At 40.3% G+C, this 19,122-nt stretch overlaps 1 protein-coding gene across 5 annotated transcripts in view; it reads left to right on the forward strand.

Moving 5' to 3' along the window:
- lhx9 (LIM homeobox 9) overlaps positions 1 to 19,122 on the forward strand; it is a 75,885-nt gene that overhangs the window by 45,871 nt on the left and 10,892 nt on the right. For all 5 annotated transcript variants that reach the window (XM_062980782.1, XM_062980781.1, XM_062980778.1 and 2 more), the window contains one exon: positions 16,392 to 16,594. In XM_062980782.1, the coding sequence (XP_062836852.1) occupies positions 16,392 to 16,594 (203 nt within the window). The remainder of the gene's footprint in view (positions 1 to 16,391; positions 16,595 to 19,122) is intronic.

A 19,122-nucleotide genomic window follows, 5' to 3' on the forward strand; every position in this document is an offset into this window, starting at 1 on the left:
TGAAATTTGCCAGAAACTCCTCTCGTGTTACAAGAATGAAGGTGATTCCTTTCTCCTTTGGTAAGGCTTCCCGCCAAATGTAATTGTAGAGGAGAGTCTACTGAATAAGCCAGTATCTGCCACATACTAGAACTGCCATCTGTTGAGGAGTTACGAAGGTGGAGGCATTACTTTTCATTCAACCCTCGTAGATCCAGGCTCATTTCCAATGACAATTAATTTTTTTGGCCTCTCTTAATTTAGCCAGGAAAGACTGGCAGCCCTATAAGAAGATGCATGTGGAAATGCACATGCCTTTCTTTTATTCTATTTTACATGTTTAACATACCATAAACCTGGCAACAATCGTTTTCATGATAACAAATATTAAAGCAAGGAACAAGTCTTTGTTCTGCAAATGTACATTTGTCTTCTCCAGTGTTGGGCTTGGCTGATGAACTTCAGGGTTGTAGGAAAAATAGGAAAGAGCCCACAAACCCCAGTCTGTTCACCCTTTGGGTATATCACCCCTGACAATGCTCCTGTTGTAATTTATTAGCCCCTGGTCTGTGTTTAGTAGTTTATCAGCTGGTTGCTTGGCAAATGAGGAATTTCTCTCCCCGCATCCCTCAAGGTTTTGGAATGCAGTTGTAGTGTATAATATAGAGGCAATGATTCTGGTTTTGAAGACATTTTTACATATCTAGAGTTGCCAACTGCAGTGGCCTGTTCTTTCACCTTTTGCAATAGTTTGATCAGCAGGAATCCTCAATGGAAGCTTTTCGGGGCACCAAGATAAATATTATTACTGACTCATTGCAATAGTTCAACTTTTGTTATAGAGGGACATCTGGTTGGGTGGGTCTGATTCACAAGCTGGCAAACCTTTGTGGTGTTTAAAAGTGATTGTTGCTTTGTCCATATTTATTATAAGCACATAAAACCTGCTCTACAGTAGGTAGACTGTGCATTTAGATTTTTGAAATGGTTTTGGCTCCTGCTTTTCATTCTGTATTAGTCAAATTTGTATGTATACTTACTCAGGCAGAAGCTCAGAGGTGCCTATGAGAATAAACTTGGCAATTCCATCTGTGTCTATTCTCAAGGAAGATTTGCTGAGTTCAATGGGGTTTAATCCCAGGTGGTACATTACACCCTATGCATGTCCCTTAGGCCCCTTCCACATAGCTGAATAAAAACCCACATATTTTGCTTTGAATTGGAATATATGGCAGTGTGGATTCAAATAATAATAATAATAATTTATTCTTGTATCCCATCTCCCCGAAGGGACTCGGGGCAGCTTACATTAAATAACCCAAATCAAAGCAGATATTGTGGGATGTTCTGCCTTGATATTCTGGGTTATATGGCTGTGTGGAAGGGCCCTTAGATGTGAGGCAAATGGATACCGAAGCACACATTGAAGGCAATGTCATTTGCTTTACATTGTTCTTAACATATTGCAATCAAGAGGATTTAGTGATTTCAGTGCATGGCACTGAAAATTTTCAGAATAATGTGAAGAGAAATCTATAGCTAGAGTCCTTTTTCCACTGCCATAAAATCTAGATTACCAAACCAGATAATCTACATCATCTGTTTTGAACTGGATTATATGAGTCCACACTGCCATATAATCTAGTTCAAATCAGATAATCTGGATTTTATATGGCAGTGTAGATGGGACCATCATTTTCAAGTTCAGAGTGTTAGCCAGGTAAACATGCCATCCTTCAGGCGACTCCATACCTTCAACAAGTTACCCCACTGTAATATACATTTGTTGGACTGGAAGTTCCTTAGGGTCCTTCTACACTGCCATATAATCCAGATTATCAAATCCAGTTCAAAACAGATAATCTGAATTGTATATAGCAGTGTAAAAGGGGCCTAATGGACAGTAGAGCACATGCTGATAGTGGGGCACATGTGAACTCCATCATGTCTAAGGTAAAGGTTTCCCCCTGTCATTAAGTCTAGTCGTGTCTGACTCTGGGGGTTGGTGCTCATCTCCATTTCTAAACCAAAGAGCTGGCATTGTCTATAGACACCTCCAAGGTCATGTGGCCGGCATGACTGCATGGAGTGCCGTTAAGTTCCTGCTGTAGCAGTATATATTGGTCTACTCATATTTGCATGTTTTTGAACTGCTAGGTTGGCAGAAGCTGGGGCTAACAGTGGGAGCTCACCCCGCTTCCTGGATTTGAACTGCTGACTTACAATCAGCAAGTTCAGCAGCTCAGTCATTTAATCTGATGCGTCTTCATCTATCATGTCTGGAAATACGTAAAGCCAGAAAGCATTCATAGAGTATTTTGCCTTCCAGTATAACAAGAGGCAATATGTTTGACTGCAGATTCCTTTACTCCCTGGCCCTGTCATCTGTCCCTTTCATCAACATAATGGAACTGATCAGGACTCTAGCAGGCATGCAGGAAAGGAAGATGAATGGAAAGGCCAGAAAGGGAATGGTCAAAAGCTACAGTTACTGGCTTACTGGCAATATTGGAGAAGTAAAAGGCATATGACTCACAGACTTGGGATAATTAATGTGTGTGGATGCATGCATGCATGCACATGTACATAGTAAAGGTAAAGGTTTCCCTGACGTTAAGTCCAGTCGTGACCGACTCTGGGGGTTGGTGCTCATCTCCATTTCTAAGCTGAAGAGCCGTTGTCCATAGATACCTCCAAGGTCATGTGGACGGCATGACTGCATGGAGCGCCATTACCTTCCCGCCGGAGTGGTACCTATTGATCTACTCACATTTGCATGTTTTCGAACTGCTAGGTTGGCAGGAGCTGGGACTAACAGTGGGCGCTTATTCCGCTCCCTGGGATTTGAACCTGGGACCTTTTGGTCCGCAAGTTCAGCAGCTCAGCGTTTTAACACACTGTGGCACCAGGGGCCCATGTACATATATAAGCACTATAGTACAATGTGCATTCCTCTTCTTTCAGGCTCCCCAGAAATGGTGTACTGCAACTTTACCATATTAGCTGATGTGGTTGACGGTAGTACTTTAAGACCTTTGAAGTGGAGGTACCAAGTTGGAGAATGACAATCTAGGCTGGATCTACACTGCTGTATACCCCAGAATCTGATCCCAGATTATCTTCTCATTCCAGATTATCTGGCAGCGGAGACTCATATAATCCAGTTCAAAGCAGATAATCTGGAATCAGATCCCAGGATACTGGACAGTATAGATCCAGCCCAAGTAGCTATGCTTAATTAATTTTGGAGAATGGCTGACATTATTTAGATTAGAGGCTAAACTACAGTCTTTGGGCTCTTGGAACAGCTTTGCTTGGCTATAATCTGCCTAGGTAGCCTTAGCAATCAATATGGGAGCTCCAACATACCATGATCAGTAAACTCTTTGTGTGAATAATAATAATAATAATAATAATAATAATAATAATAATAGTAATAATAATAATAGTAATAATAGTAATAATAATAATAATAATAATAATAATAATAATAATAATAAACAACTTTATTTATATTCCGACACCATCTCCCCAAAGGGACTCGGAGCAGCTTACAAGGTATTTCAGGGTGCACATATAACACACGAAGATAGGTTGGACCCAAAGAATATAGGTTGTGTGTGTGTGTGTGTGTGTGTGTATGTGTATGTGTGAGAGAGAAATGGGATGGTCACAGTGTATCCCTCTACATGTTATTGGATGGCAATTCCCAATAGCCTTATCTAGTGGTGGGATATGCAGTGCATCAATATCTGTAGGACTGCACCTCTAGAACTATTAGCCCAGTACCCCTATGTGAAATATGTTATTACAATGTAATAAAAAAACCTTTTTGGGTCAAAGATAGCAACACTGAAAAAATGTTATTTCTGCTGTGGAGAACATTTGGACAAACTTCACTTGCTGTGTTTTTTTCCTCTGAGAACCCATACGTTAGTGCTTTTCTATGGAGAGAAAATACAGTTTTCTTTCCTGTCCATCCTGTACATACTAACATTGGAGTAAAGCTGTCAGTTGTAAAAATGAAAGTGTCATGACTTTTCTTCTTTCACGTCTGCAGCGCTATAGCTGAATGAGGCTGAACTGAGGACCCTTCCACACTGCTCCTGTATCCCAGGATCTGATCCCAGATTATCTTCTTATTCTAGATGATCTGGCAGTGGAGACTCATGTAATACAGTTTAAAGCAGATAATCTGGGATCAGATCCTGGAATATAGGGCAGTGTAGAGAGCTCCTGTTTGGGTCTCCTCCATTCTCCCTGCCATTCAATTTTTCATTGTTCACTTGACCTTCCCAAATATTTGTTCTCCTTCTGCAAACTTTGGGATTTCCCTAGGACTACTGATTTCTTTGTGATGTATCACTTTTGGCTGTCTAAGAGTTTGGGTCACTGATAGTAAGAGATATATAGTATGTTTATATTGCCATTCAGCGGTATGGTTTTACCATAATCAATAGATTAACAAAATATAAGCTCTTATAATAGTTGGCAAATCTTCTAAAATAATGTGTAATTCTCCTGTTCACATTTGAAAGGGGACTGGACACTTTTGCTACACAAAGCCTGGCTGGGATCATATCCTGGGATACAGGGCAGTGTAGATCCAGCCTCAGCCATGAAAACGCACTGAGTGACCTTGGCCAAGTCACACACTCTTAGGCCCCTTCCACACGGCCATATAACCCAGAATATCAAGGCAGAATAACCCACAATATCTGCTTTGAACTGGAATATCTGAGTCCACACTGCCATATATCCCAGTTCAAAGCAGATAATGTGGAATTTTATTCAGCTTTGTGGAAGGGGCCTGTGTCTCGGAAAAACCCATAATAGGTTCATCTTAGGGTTAATATAAGGCAAAACCGACTTCAAGGTGCACAACAACAAACTATAAAGGAGAAGAAAATGCAGACAAATAATACAGGGATACTCAACACTATCAAGCATGTCACAAAGTATAGGACCAAACTAGGTAAAGAAATAGCACCACATTCACTCAAACTTCAATTGACTAAGAGATACTTTCACAGAAGAAAAACCAAACTATGGTGGGTTGGTGCATGATGATGTTTAGTTTGGAACAGCAATGCAATAATTTGCAGAAAAAGAGCCATGTGTGATTTGTGTAACTTTCACTAAATTGGTTTTGAAAGTAGTAAATCTTAGTTTGCACTCAATAGGATGGTCAAATTAAGAACAAAACATACTTCTGTATTCTCACATTATGTATTCATACACTCTTGAACCAACTTTGCTTATACAGCTGAATGCTCACTTAGGCCCTTTTGCACACTGTCCTTATATCCCAGGATCTGATCCCAGATTATTTTCTTATCCCAGGTTATCTGGCAATGGAGACTCATATAATCCAGTTTTTTTACTGTGTCAGAAGTGACTTGAGAACATACTGCAAGTCGCTTCTGGTGTGAGAGAATTGGCCGTCTACAGAGACATTGCCCGGGGGATGTCTGTATGTGTTACCATCCTGCTGGGAGACTGATCTCATGTCCCCACAGGCTAGAGCTGACAGATGGGAGCTCAGCCCATCTCATGGATTTGAACTGGCAACCTTCAGGTCAGCAACCCAAACATCAGGTCAGCAGTTCAGCCAGCACAAGGGTTTAACCCATTGCACCACCATGGTTCCATATAATCCAGTTTAAAGCAGATAATCTAAGATCAGATCCTGTGATATAGGGTAGCGTAGAAGGGGGCCTAATCCATTGTTCCTACAAGTTTTCAGAAAAGCATCTATGAACCAGTATATGAACCAGTATAATCCTTCTTAAAATTGTATATTGTGGGGTGTTACTCTGATTTGCTTTCTCTTTATGAGCCATTTTCTCACCAACATGTAAGAAGATACATCAAACATGCTTTTTTCCAGTTTGCTTGTAACTGTTGGACATAATTCTGCCCATCTGGTTCCTTACATTTCTTATTTCTCTTTTTTTTAAAAAAAAGTATGGAGAAAAGGTAGTCTGCCAGCCATATTCTCCAGCTCTGTGTTTAAACTTTTCCATACACCCCTGAAGAGGCAAGCAAGCAATCTGAAGTCTGTATTTTTATATATTTTTTTTCAGAGAAGCCTTGTGTCTTCCTGGAATGAAAACGGAGAAACTTTAGTTGTTCTGCATTCTCTTGAATTATTTTTTTATTATTATAGTGTGAGGACCTCTTTCAATCCCCAAGGGAACAGATTTAGCAAATCTTTGAGCTCGCATTTGTTGAGTCGCCCATCAAAATGCAGTGTTGAGAAAACAGCATTTTAAAACTGTAGTCTTTTTTTTCTCTCTGGAAAGAGAAGAGTAAATGCAGATGTGAGATGCTTTGCTTCTTTTTTAAAAAAACATCTAAACTGTAAAATCTCTGTCTCCACGGACTGATGTAATGTGCAGAAAATAATGTATGCTTTTCCATCATTTTCTCAGGGGTGGGGAATGGCTAAGCTTTGCGAATAAATACAGCCAACTGTTGGGAAGTATTCCAAGGTGTCTCTGAGTGTGGAAACCTGATGATGCACATACACTCACACATGCTTAAAATATGGACTAATTAAAATCTTTTAGAACCAATCATTTTAATTACATTTCATTTGCATTGCTTGCTTTGTGATATTGGCTGGACCACTGAAATCCTTCCCCTTGTTCCAATACGATTGAAGGAACTTTGTTAAAAAGTTTCTAAAAAGCCTTTTAATTTTTCATGGTTAATACTTAACAACTAACCTCTGTTTACTCTGATCCTAATAACATTGACAGTAGCAGGTCCCGTGGATCCCTACTGGGATTATTCCCACATAATAGGATCAGGGTGTTAGAAGATGTGTTATTTCTCTAGGCAATTGGTTCATTTTTAGCTTCACAAGTACAACTGGAGTACCAGTATTGGTATTAAAACCCATGAGGCAATGGTCTGCAATATAGTTTTTCCCAAAGACTTAATCCTCTTGAGTCTCCTCTTTCAAGTTTCATGACGCAGTGACTGGCTTTGTACACAATGCCAGTCTACTGTAGGTTCCAAATTGGTGGATTTGAGACTTTAGATTCTGGTTTGCATGCTTTCAAAGTCCATACTCACTGAGGAACAGACCATATTGGGATATAACCCATTTATATTAGTATGCACCTCATATTTTTTTTTAGGACTGGATGCATACTGTATTGAAACAGGATGCATACTTTCCTCATCACACCTGTTTATTATGATTCTTATAATTTGAAAATACTGCGCTTTGGCTCATCACACCTCGGAAGGCTGGCTCCTCTCAATCCATTCAAAACACCCCCTAGATCTCTCTATGGCCTTTTAAATAGTATTGTTGCTGATGGGATGCATACAGATGTTCCTATCACACACAAAAGAAGTGCTCCAGCAATGGAAACATCCGTAGTATTTTGAAAAACACAATTAGAATTCCATCTGCAAATAATTTCTGTGGCGTTTTGCAGCTGGATTCTGACAGAATATTGACAGGATAGGGAAAACGTCATGTCCGTCATGTCGTGGGACCCATTCACAATCATTCTCAAACAGTCTGGGAAATGGAGCATTTCCTAATGTGATAAGGTCCCGAGTACTGTACTGAACACCAGCAGAAAGTCTTTGGTGTCTACCGGGGTTTGATTCCTGGATCGCCTATCGATACCAAAATCCATGGATACTCAAGTCCCATTACACACACACACACACACACACACACACACACACACACACACACACATATATACACACAGACATACACATACATATATACATATACATGCACACACACACACACATAGGCATGGTAAAATGGTTTCCCTTATATAAAATGTCAAAATCAAGTGTTGCTTTTTGGATTTATTTTTTGGTATTAAATCCTTGTGGATAGTTGAATCTTTGGATATAGAATCTGTGGATCAGGAGTGATGACTACGCTTTATGGCGGGTGGTGGCAAAGTTGGCCAAAGCCAATGATACAAACATCAAGATGGTGCCTGTTCCATAAAATCCACATTATCTACTTTGAACTGAATTATATGGCAGTGTAGACTCATACAGAATCATAGAATCATATACAGTAGAGTCTCACTTATCCAACATAAACGGACCGGCAGAATGTTGGATAAGCGAATATGTTGGATAATAAGGAGAGATTAAGGAAAAGCCTATTAAACATTAAATTAGGTTATGATTTTATAAAATAAGCACCAAAACATCATGCTATACAACAAATTTGACAGAAAAAGTAGTTCAATATGCAGTAATGCTATGTAGTAATTACTGTATTTACGAATTTAGCACCAAAATAACATGATGTATTGAAAACATTGACTACAAAATTGTGTTGGATAATCCAGAACGTTGGATAAGCGAGTGTTGGATAAGTGAGACTCTACTGTAGTTGGATGAGACCAGATGGGCCATCCAGTCCAACTCCATGCCAAGAAGCAGGAAAATCACATTCAAAGCATGCCCGACAAATAATGTGGATTATCTGCTTTGATAATCTGGATCATATGGCAGTATAGGAGGGGCCTATGTTTCCTCCCACCTAAAGTCAGAAGGCAAGCTTAGGAGGCATATGTAACTCTTTCCTCCATCAATTTACTTCCCGAGATTACCATTCTGTTTAATAGTGGAGCAAGTCCTTGGTGGGATGAGGCAAAGGTTCACTGCTCTCACCGTCTGTACATTATGCAGGCCTAAGGCATGGAGTCTCTTCAGAGCCATTAGTCCTAGGAAGGTGGCCACTTTGGGAAGCAGACTCAGGTTGTCAAGACAGGGCAGCAAATGGCTGGTTAATTCAGTGCATTTAACTGTCAGGAATGAAGAGAAGAGTTGGTGGATTTTTCTGTCTCAGGTCTTAAAATAACTCGGCTGGCTTTTGAGTTCTATAAACCTTGACTTGTGATGGTGGTGGGCATGGAAGAAACGAGCATTCCAGTCTGACAGTAAGCCTTCTAGTTGCCAGAAGCAAAGTAGTCACATCTGCAGTCCTCTGACAGGATGGAGTCTACATGCAATTTGCTATACAAAAGCTGCTGATAGTGACTAAACACATAGCCTTACCTACAGAACTGATCTCCTCTCAGTTTCTGTCCTCCTGATGTTCCAGGTGGCAGAGAAAAATGAGAAAGCCTCAACGGCGAGGCAGGAGTATCCAAATGAGGTCCTTTCTTATTTGAATTGAGCAGGTGCCGTAGGCTATTTTCCAGAGGGAAAAACTGGCAGAACTACCTCTGGGTATTCCTTGCCTAAGAAAAACCCTATGAAATACATGGGCCTGCCATAAATTGACGGGCAACTTGAAGGCACATGCACACATTGTCCCGGAGCCACAAGGAAGCCAGAGGGTGAGCAGCAATCCTACTGCCATGGCAGTGAAGAAAGAGCTCACTGACAGGAAGTCCAGGGAAATCTGTGACATTGGGAGACATGAGTCAACAATGTGATTCAGCAGCTAAAACAGCCAATGAGATTTTGGACTGCATCAGAAAAAGTATAGTGTCTAGATCAAGGGAAGTCATGGTGCCCCTCTATTCTGCTTTGGTCAGAACTCACCTGGAATACTGTGTCCAGTTCTGGGCACCACAGTTCAAAAGAGATATTGACAAGCTGGAAGGTGTCCAGAGGAGGGCAACTAAAATGATCAAAGGTCTAAAGACCATGCCCTTATGAGGAGCATCTTAAAGAACTGGGCATGTTTAGTCTGCAGAAGATAATGTTGAGAAAAGACATGATAACCATGTATAAATATATGAAAGAGTCTCATAAGGGAGAGGGAGCAGGCTTGTTTTCTGCTGCCCTGGAGACTAGGACTCAATGGAGCCATGGGTTCAAATTACAGAAAAGCAGATTCCACCTGAACATTAGGAAGAACTTCCTGACCATAAAAGGTGGAACTCTATGCCTTGGAGTTTGGTGGAGGCTTCCTCCTTTAAAAAAAACCAAAACAACCAACAACATAATTTTAATTAATTTTGAATTATTAAAACCTGGTCAGAGTCAGGAAGTACATTTGATGTGTCTGGAAAGGGTGTTAAACTATAGTGTTTTACAGTGGACTCTTTGTATCTGCCGGGGTTTGATTCCAGGACCCCTCGCAGATCCTGAAATCTGTGGATGTTCAAATATAATGGTGTAATAAAAATAGTGCTCCTTATATAAAATGGCAAAAATCTTTGACATGTTTTACTGTTATTGCAGTATCAATACGGAAATCCATGTACATGCAGATTCATTTTCTTAGGGTGCATTTTCACTGCCGAATGAATGCAGTTTGACACCACTTTCACTGCGATTCCTCAATGCTATGGAGTCCCAGGAGTTGGAGTTTGGTGAGGTACCAGCACTTTTTAAACTAAAGACCTTGTAATACTACAACTCCCATGGTTCCTTGGCACTGAGCCATAGCAATTGAAGGGATGTAAAATTGCATTCAATCTACAACAGGGGTGTCCAAAATTTTTTAAAGATGGGAGCCAGTTCATGGTCCTTCTGCCTGTTGGAGGCCCAGACTATAGACTCATAGAATCATACTGTGTTTCCCCGAAAATAAGACAGTGTCTTATATTAATTTTTGCGTTAGGTCTTATTTTCAGGGGATGTCTTAGTTTTCTATGAAGAAGAATTCACATTTATTGTTAAACAAAAAATGAACATTTATTATATACTGTACAGTAGTTGTCATCACAAACCAGCATAACCAGACAAACTGTGAATCTTATCAAGAATTTCTTGTTATTACAATTATTTCCATGTACAACACTATGGTACGTACATTTACCGATCCTGCATGCTCTGGTGTTCTGTTCGTTGGGCCTACTTCCAAACAAAAACTTTGCTAGGTCTTATTTTCGGGGAAGGCCTTATATTTAGCAATTCAGCAAAACCTCTACTAGGTCTTATTTTCTGGGGATGTCTTATTTTAGGGGAAACAGGGTAGAATAATAGAGTTGGAAGGGACCTAATGGACCATCCAGTCCAACCCCCTGCCAAGAAGCAGGAAATCACATTCAAAGCACCCCCGACAGATGGCCATCCACCCTTCTCTTAAAAGCCTCCAAAGAAGGAGCCTCCACCACAGTCTGGGGGAGAGAGTTCCACTGCCGAACAGCTCTCACAGTGAGGAAGTTCTTCCTGATATTCAGGTGGAATCTCCTTTCCTGTAGTTTGAAGCCATTGTTCCACGTCCTAGTCTCCAGGGCAGCAGAAAACATGAAAAAAACATGAATGCATTCCTAGGCATACTGCATATGCCTTATTTGTAGTGCAAAAAAACCATGAAAGAACAATACAATCTATAAAACGAAGAACATATTTAACCAATATAAATATACCAGTCTTTCAATGGGAAGTATGGACCTGTTTTCAGCTGATGAGAGAGTCATGTTAATTAGGATTGTTGTTGTAGTGTGCCTTCAAGTCATTTCAGACAGTGGCATATGCTACCCTAGAGCAGTGATGGCCAACCTATGACACGCGTGTCAGCACTGACACGCCTAGCCATTTTTGCTGACACGCTGCTGCATGCAGATTGATTGGATGACTATGTCTTTTGTGGCCAAATTTGGTGTGATTTGGTCCAGTGGTTTTGTTGCTTACTCCATGGGAATTATGCAATATATATATATATATTCTATTATTATTGTAGTATATTATCATATTATTACTATTATTATTATATTATTCATTATTCATGACTACATTGAAACTAGAATAGAGAGAAATCAGCATGGAAACGGCAAGAGGTACCATAGATTGTTGTACATGGAAATAATGGTAGTAAATAGTTTTTGATTTATTGAATACAGTTATATATTACAATTATATATTTTTGTTATTTAAACTATACATATTGCGAAATTATGGTTTTTTCTCGAAGTGATACACCACCCAAGTCATGCTAGGTTTTTTAGTGAATTTTGACACATCAAGTGCAAAAGGTTGCCCATCATTGCCCTAGAGTCTGGTGGAGTTGCCTTCGATGGAGGTTTTTCAACAGAGGCTCCATGGCCACCTATCAGGAAGGCTTAGATTGTGGCAGAGAAGAGTTATAGTTGCTGCCTGGCTCTCTTCCTTTTTTCCCAAGGGAGGAACCACACAGCCTTTATGGAAAATGCGGGGCGGCAATGTGGGATGAAGGCAGGTTGGAGAAAAGAGGGAGGGAAACCTGCTCTTTCCGGCCATGCAGTGGCAGCAGCAAATGCCTGGGGCAAGCAGGGCAATTGAGAAGTCTTCCTTGGCAAAGAAATAAAGAAAAGGTTGTGGGAGAAAAGAGGGAGGGAGGGAGGGAGGGAGGGAGGGAGGGGGTCATTGGGGCAGGATGTCCAAGGCCAGAGCTACCCGAGGAGAAGGTGATGCTTAGTTGGAATGAAGGACACAAGAGGCCACCATCTCTATTTCTCTTGTCTTGAGGAGCCTGCCTTTTCCAGGGCCGTGATCCTCAAGAAGGAAGGAAGGAACAAACAAAAAAAAGGAAGGAAGTCAAAGGAGGGAGGAAGGAAAGAAACAAGAGAGGGAGTCCTGGATAGAGAGGGCTGGTTGAAATCTGAACATGGGCCACAATTGGCCCCTGTGCCGGACTTTGGACATGCCTGTCCTACGGTTCATGCTTTTTTTATATTCTGAGATGGGAAGACACCAATGTGTGGAGGAATTCTGGGAATGTTCTAAGCCATGGGAAAGGTATATCGAGTAATTTTATATGCTTTGCGCTGCAGAGCGAAATAATTTAGCCTGTCTCTGACATGCTTTTAGTATGACTGTAAACTACCCCTCTCTTAATGGCACCATATAGAGAAGGTGGCTCTCGGGAGGCTCTTGCATCCTGTGTGGCTTAGGCTGCAGTTGGCTGATTTCAGCAAGCAGAGTTTCAAAAAAAAAAATTATGATGAGCAAGATTTTAAAGACTTCCTTGGGAACACAACAGCAAAGCTCTCCCTCAGCCCCAGGGAAGAGACATGTTTTAAAAATAGCACTAAAAGAGTGAAACCTGGCAGGCTTGTTGTTTGAAATATCATATCCCTTAGCAGATGAGGTATCGGGGAATATAAATGTTTCAGACAGGAAATAGCCATTCTGCACTCCAGTTTAAATATCACACCCGCACCCCTTGTTATGGAGCTTTCTGTTGAGGGCAAATGGTGGGTAAAATGGTACAATTTCTGACAGTAGTCTTTCAAACTCCGAATCAAGCTAGGTGGAGTGTGAATTTGTCTCCCAGGAAGGTACACAAGCTTGTTATTACCAATATAGCAGATACTTTCGAATAACAATTGGCAGCCTTTATTATTATGTATGCTGGAACTCAATCAACAGACCCAGTCTTCTGAACTGAACATGCCTATCTGTATTTTATAATGTGTTTTAGGAATACTGATGTAAGTTAATAATAATGTTTTTAACTGATTTATATTGCACTGTATAATTTTTATATATGTGTTTTTTGTAAGCCACCCTGAGTCCCCTGTTGGGTGAGAAGGGCGGGATATAAATATTGTAATAATAATAATAATAATAATAATAATAATAATAATAATAATAATAATAGGAGAATGAAAGAGCATCTCTTTCTTTTTGCTTTTGTGGTACGCCTTTCTTTTGAAATATTTGGGTGGGTCTGAGACCCATGAGTCACTCTTTAGCTTCTTTTTTCCTCCCCTTTCCTCCTTCAGAAAATACTTCTAGAAAATAACAATAGTAGTAATAATAAAAACACAAAGAAAACCCTCATTTTCAGAAAACTACTGTGCCATCAATGCTGATGGAAGATTCAGTGGCCAGTCTAGAATGAATGAGAAAATGCCATTTTGTCCAGCAAAATGTATAGTGTGTGGTTCCTTCCTTATAAGAAAACAGTATACAATGGAGAAAATTATATTAATTGTTCCCCTATTGTGTAAATCAAATTCAAGAAGAGTTCTTTTTTTAAAGCAGCAACATGAAACATTCAAAAATGTTCCTTACGTGTGGTATAAAGCGATATGCCGCAATTTGCTCAATGTTTAAATAGGCTCTTAAAGGTGTTAGTAGATACAATTTTTATAGGGGATCCTGATACTATCGGATGCATGTAGCACTATCTAAAATAGTAATATGCACTTGCCATGGTTCCATAATTCCCCCTGGATTCCAAAATCTGCAAATGCTGAAATCCCATTATATACAATGGTGTAGTAAAATGGTGTCCCTTATATGGCACACTACCGTATAATAGGCTTGTGCACAGATCCAGTTTAGCCGTTTTCCTTTGGCCATTCTGGCTTCTTTGGCTTGATCGGATGCCGTAACGGCAAGGGCCCAGTTGGCATGGTTTCCCGCCTGTAATGGGAACACGTGGCAGCTGATCACGGCTCCTCCTCCCCTTTTCAGGAGTACGCAGCACACAAAGAGGCTGCTGCTGCATTCTCCTCCTTGCACTGGGTTTTCCTCTGACCCCTGCCTGTTGGACCAATGGGAGTAGAAGACCGCTGTGACTTGCTTCAGTCTGATTTCCTTGCCTTGCCGCCGCTAGCTCTCAGCTTGATTTTTTTGGCTTGGCTTAGCTTCTTGGTGTTTGTGGGTTTGGGAGAAAGAAAGAGCATCTCTTTCTCTTTGCTTTTGTGGTGCGCCTTTCTTTTGAAATATTTGGGTGGCTCTGAGACCCTTGAGTCACTCTTTAGCTTCTTTTTTGCTCCCTTCCCCTCAATCAGAAAATACTTCTAAAAGATAACAATAATAGTAATAATAAAAACACAAAGAAAACCCTCATTTTCAGAAAACTACCACCTAGTTACTTACCATCTTCCTCTGCAAACTAGTTCTCTCTTTATATATCTCTTTGTGCTGCTCATCTCTGCCTTCTGAATTTTCTAGTAAAATATAATAATAACTACAGTAGAGTCTCACTTATCCAAGCCTCGCTTATCCAAGCTTCTGGATTATCCAAGCCATTTTTGTAGTCAATGTTTTCAATATATCGTGATATTTTGGTGCTAAATTTGTAAATACAGTAATTACAACATAACATTACTGCTCATTGAACTACTTTTTCTGTCAAAGTTGTTGCATAGCATGGTGTTTAATTTGTAAAATCATAACCTAATTTGATGTTTAATAGGCTTTTCCTTAATCCCTCCTTATTATCCAAGATATTCGCTTATCCAAGCTTCTGCTGGCCCGTTTAGCTTGGATAAGTGAAACTCTACTGTACTAGTATTGGCTGACTGTTGCCACTTGCCAGTAGTACGAATAATAACTCCAACACTTAGTTGGGCTTCAATCTGTGGAGAAACTAGGCTAGAACCCATTGTCTCCCCTCCTCCCCTTCAGAAAATACTTCTAAAATATATTAATAATAATAATTAATAATAATCCCAGCAAAATAAAGAAAACCCTCATTCTCAGAAAACTACTACCTAGGTATCTATCTATCTATAATTTCATTCCTTTGCAAACAAATTCTCTCTGTTATATTTCTCTCTGTGCTCTAAAAAGAAAAGAAAAATTCCTAAAAATCAGGGGATGACCCAAATGTTATGAAACCTGGTGGGCTAGCAGTAGTAGATGTGTCTTCCAAGTGAGGTTAGTTTCATCCTGATAGTCCTAAAAATGATGGGAAAGGGAGCCTGAAAGCACCCCCCATTGCCTCTAATGGGTTGGATCTAGCCGTATTTTTTGACTGTTGTCCGAAAACGGCCATCTGGCTGCTCACCTGTTTTCAGGAGGCAGGCAAAAACAGATATGGGGGTCTACCGGTATCTGGTCAGTAGAAACGGATCGAGCTTCAGCTGAAATGCACAAGACTACCATATAATCCAGATTATCAAGGCATATTATCCACATTATCTGCTTTGAACTGGATTATATGATTCTACTCTGCCATATACCTTTTTTACTCAAGTGTAATGCACCATTGAATCTAATGCACACCTCAATTTTCAAAACCCTGAAACCCAAAAAAGTATTTACCATATTGTGCACCCTAATTTGAGGAAGGTAATTTAGTCAAAATAATCGAGTAAATTTGGAACTCCAGTTCATAGTAGATAATCAGGATGTTATATGCCAGTGGCGATGGGGTCTTATATAAAGTGGCAAACAAGTCAAATGAGAGCTAGAGAAATCCCAAGGATCTGTGAAATGGTGGCAGACTGCAACAGGGTATGTCCACATATCAGCATATTGTTTGGCAAAATCAAGGTTTGCTTTTGGGATTTTTTTTTGTTCCAGAATATTTCCAAACCATGGTTGGTTGAATTTGTGGATGCAGAACTCATGGATACAGAAGGCCAACTGTACGTTATTTCAAAGTCAAAACAAATATGTTAGTCTTTCTTGTTCTGTCTTCTTTGGGAGAGAAGGTCCATGTTATTTATTTGATATTGCCATGCAGCATCTTTTTGCTAACTTTTCACTTATTCTTTCTTTCTTTCACCACATAGGTTGTAACGAGAATGATGCAGACCATCTGGACAGAGACCAGCAGCCTTACCCCCCATCTCAGAAGACTAAGCGCATGCGCACTTCATTTAAACACCACCAGCTCCGTACCATGAAGTCCTATTTTGCTATTAACCACAACCCAGATGCTAAGGACCTCAAGCAACTTGCCCAGAAGACAGGCTTAACTAAGAGAGTTCTGCAGGTAAGAAGCCTCCATTTTATATCTCCCCAACCCTCTTCCCTACTTAAAAAGGATATATCCCTTATCTTAAGACATTCAGTCTCCCTTGTGGATGCTTAATATAGTAGCATCCTTTAATAGATATGTTGAGGAGCAAGGTGTTATCATTTATATACTCAGATTATATGATCCAAATGCACTAAGGGAATGCTCATAGCACGATCCTCTCGCTTCACTGGTGAAAGCTCCATACAGTGAAGGAAATTGGCTCTGATAGACAGGATAGATAGTTAATTATTAGGCTTTCGATTTTAAGGCAAATAATGTTTGAGCACCCAGTCAAATGCAATCTTTTGCCTTCCCCAGCTATATGCAGGATGGGTTTGGATCAGGTTAAATTTTGATTTCTAAAGTTCCCGATTTTTGTCAGCCCACCCAAAAAGCACGATGGTGTGATTGAGAGTACTGTGTTAAACCAAAATAATAGGTACTGTCCAGGATCAGTAACTCTACATGATGTATCTGTGGCTGGCTTGTACTACTTTTGAATGCAAATGAGAGATTGGATGTCCTGAAAGGCAGGAAAACCAATTGTGCACACACACAAATCTAATGCGGAAGAGAATGGTCTACCCTGGTCTTCTTGCTGACACATTTCTCTACCTTAAATCTGAATTTGTGCATTTCAGCAACAGATATCTCATGCAGGGCAACTGATTCTGTATGTTAAAAAAACCCTAGTTCTGATGTGTCATTTTCACATTTCCTTTGGGTTGGTTTCTGAGGGTTTGGGATTTGGATCATTCTCTGAGTTTGAGTCATTCTTTGGCATGTGAAAAATCTCCGATGTGACCAGTAAGTAATGAGTTTGAGATAAATGGTCACTCTACAAAAATGAGGTATTAAAACATCCTCCTGAATTTTCCTGTGAGAATGAATACAAATCCTACCCTCAGACAACACAATGAATGACACCTTAAAATTATCAACAGTTTCTCATGTGCTAGATTCATCAAATTCAACAAAAATTTAAACCAAAGGTTTGAATGAATGAGTAAAGGTAGGGGGTAGTCTCTCCAAAGCAACGCTGAAATAGAATGTGCATAGGCTATATTTTGAAAGTGGTATGTTGGCAGAGAGGTTTTTCTGAATGCTTGTCCACCATCATTAATCTACTCCTGCAACATGCAGCTATAGAAGAGTATTGGGTTTGTCTGTCTGTGGGTGGATTATCACAGTGTAGAATTTGGGGACATGGCTACAGTTTTTAGGAGGCACCAAGAGATCATGACTAGTTAAAATTAGGGAGTAATTAGGTGGGGCTTATGGATTGCCTTAAGGCAGGCATGGGCAAACTTTGGCCTTCCAGGTGTTTTGGACTTAAACTCCCACAATTCCTAACTGCTAGTAAGCTGGCTGGGATTCTGGGAGTTGAAGTCCAAAACACTTGGAGGGCTGAAGTTTACCCATGTCTACATTAAGGGTCTATTCTTACCTTGTAACTCAACCCTTAATTGAACATTATATTCTCAGTGGGTTGCTGTGAGGTTTTTGGACTGTATGGCCATGCTCCAGTAGCATTCTCTTCTGACATTTTGCCTGCATCTGTGACCAGCATCTTCAGAAGTGTGTTGGAAGTGAGGCAGGTGGTGTGAATATCCAAGATGGGAGAAGGAACCCTTGTCTGTTTGAAGCAAGTGTGAATGTTGCAATGAGCAAGCTTGATTCGCAGTAAATAAATCAAGACCACCACTCAGAAACAGGGGACTTCCAGACAGCAAGCAATCAAGTGTCAGTGAACACCTCCCAAATAAAGGATGCCTCCAGGCACAACAGCCAGGCTACCTCTATGCAAATACCCTCACTGATTGACTTTACAGCTGCAACACTACTCAATGCCAATCAAGTTCTTTCTTCCACCCAGCATCCTCAGAAGTTTGTTCGGAAGTCTGTGCCCTTGTCTGAAAGAATCCTTGTCTGTTTGTGGACAAGTCTATATAGGGACCACCAAACACAGCACCCAGACATGACTCAAAGAACATGAAAGGTACTGCAGACTAATTCAACCAGAGAAGTTAGCTAGATGAACCAACCTAGACACAAAATGTTATTTGAGAACACAGAAATGCTGGGCCACTCTGACAACCATCAAGTCAGACTACAAAGAGAAGCCACTGAAATCCAAAAGAATTGGAACAATTTTGACAGAGAGGAGAAAACCATGAAAATGAACAAAATCTGGTTTCCAGTATTATAAAAGTATCAGAATCAAGACAGTAAACAAAGAACATCACTCAGAAATGGGAGAATTCCAGATAGCAAACAATCAAGTGCCAGTTAACATCTCCTAAACAAAGGATGCCTCCAGGCACAACAGCTAGGCAACCTCTATGCAAATATCCTCACTGATTGACTTTGCAGCTGCAAGGCTACACAATGCCAATCAAACTTTCTAATTAAAACATTCATACTTGTGTTAAACAGACAAGGGTTCTTTCTCGCAACCGGGACATTCCACAGATATGTGTGTGTGTGTGTGTGTGTGTATA

This window comes from Anolis carolinensis, chromosome 4, assembly GCF_035594765.1.
Source record: "Anolis carolinensis isolate JA03-04 chromosome 4, rAnoCar3.1.pri, whole genome shotgun sequence".
NCBI lineage: Eukaryota > Metazoa > Chordata > Lepidosauria > Squamata > Dactyloidae > Anolis > Anolis carolinensis.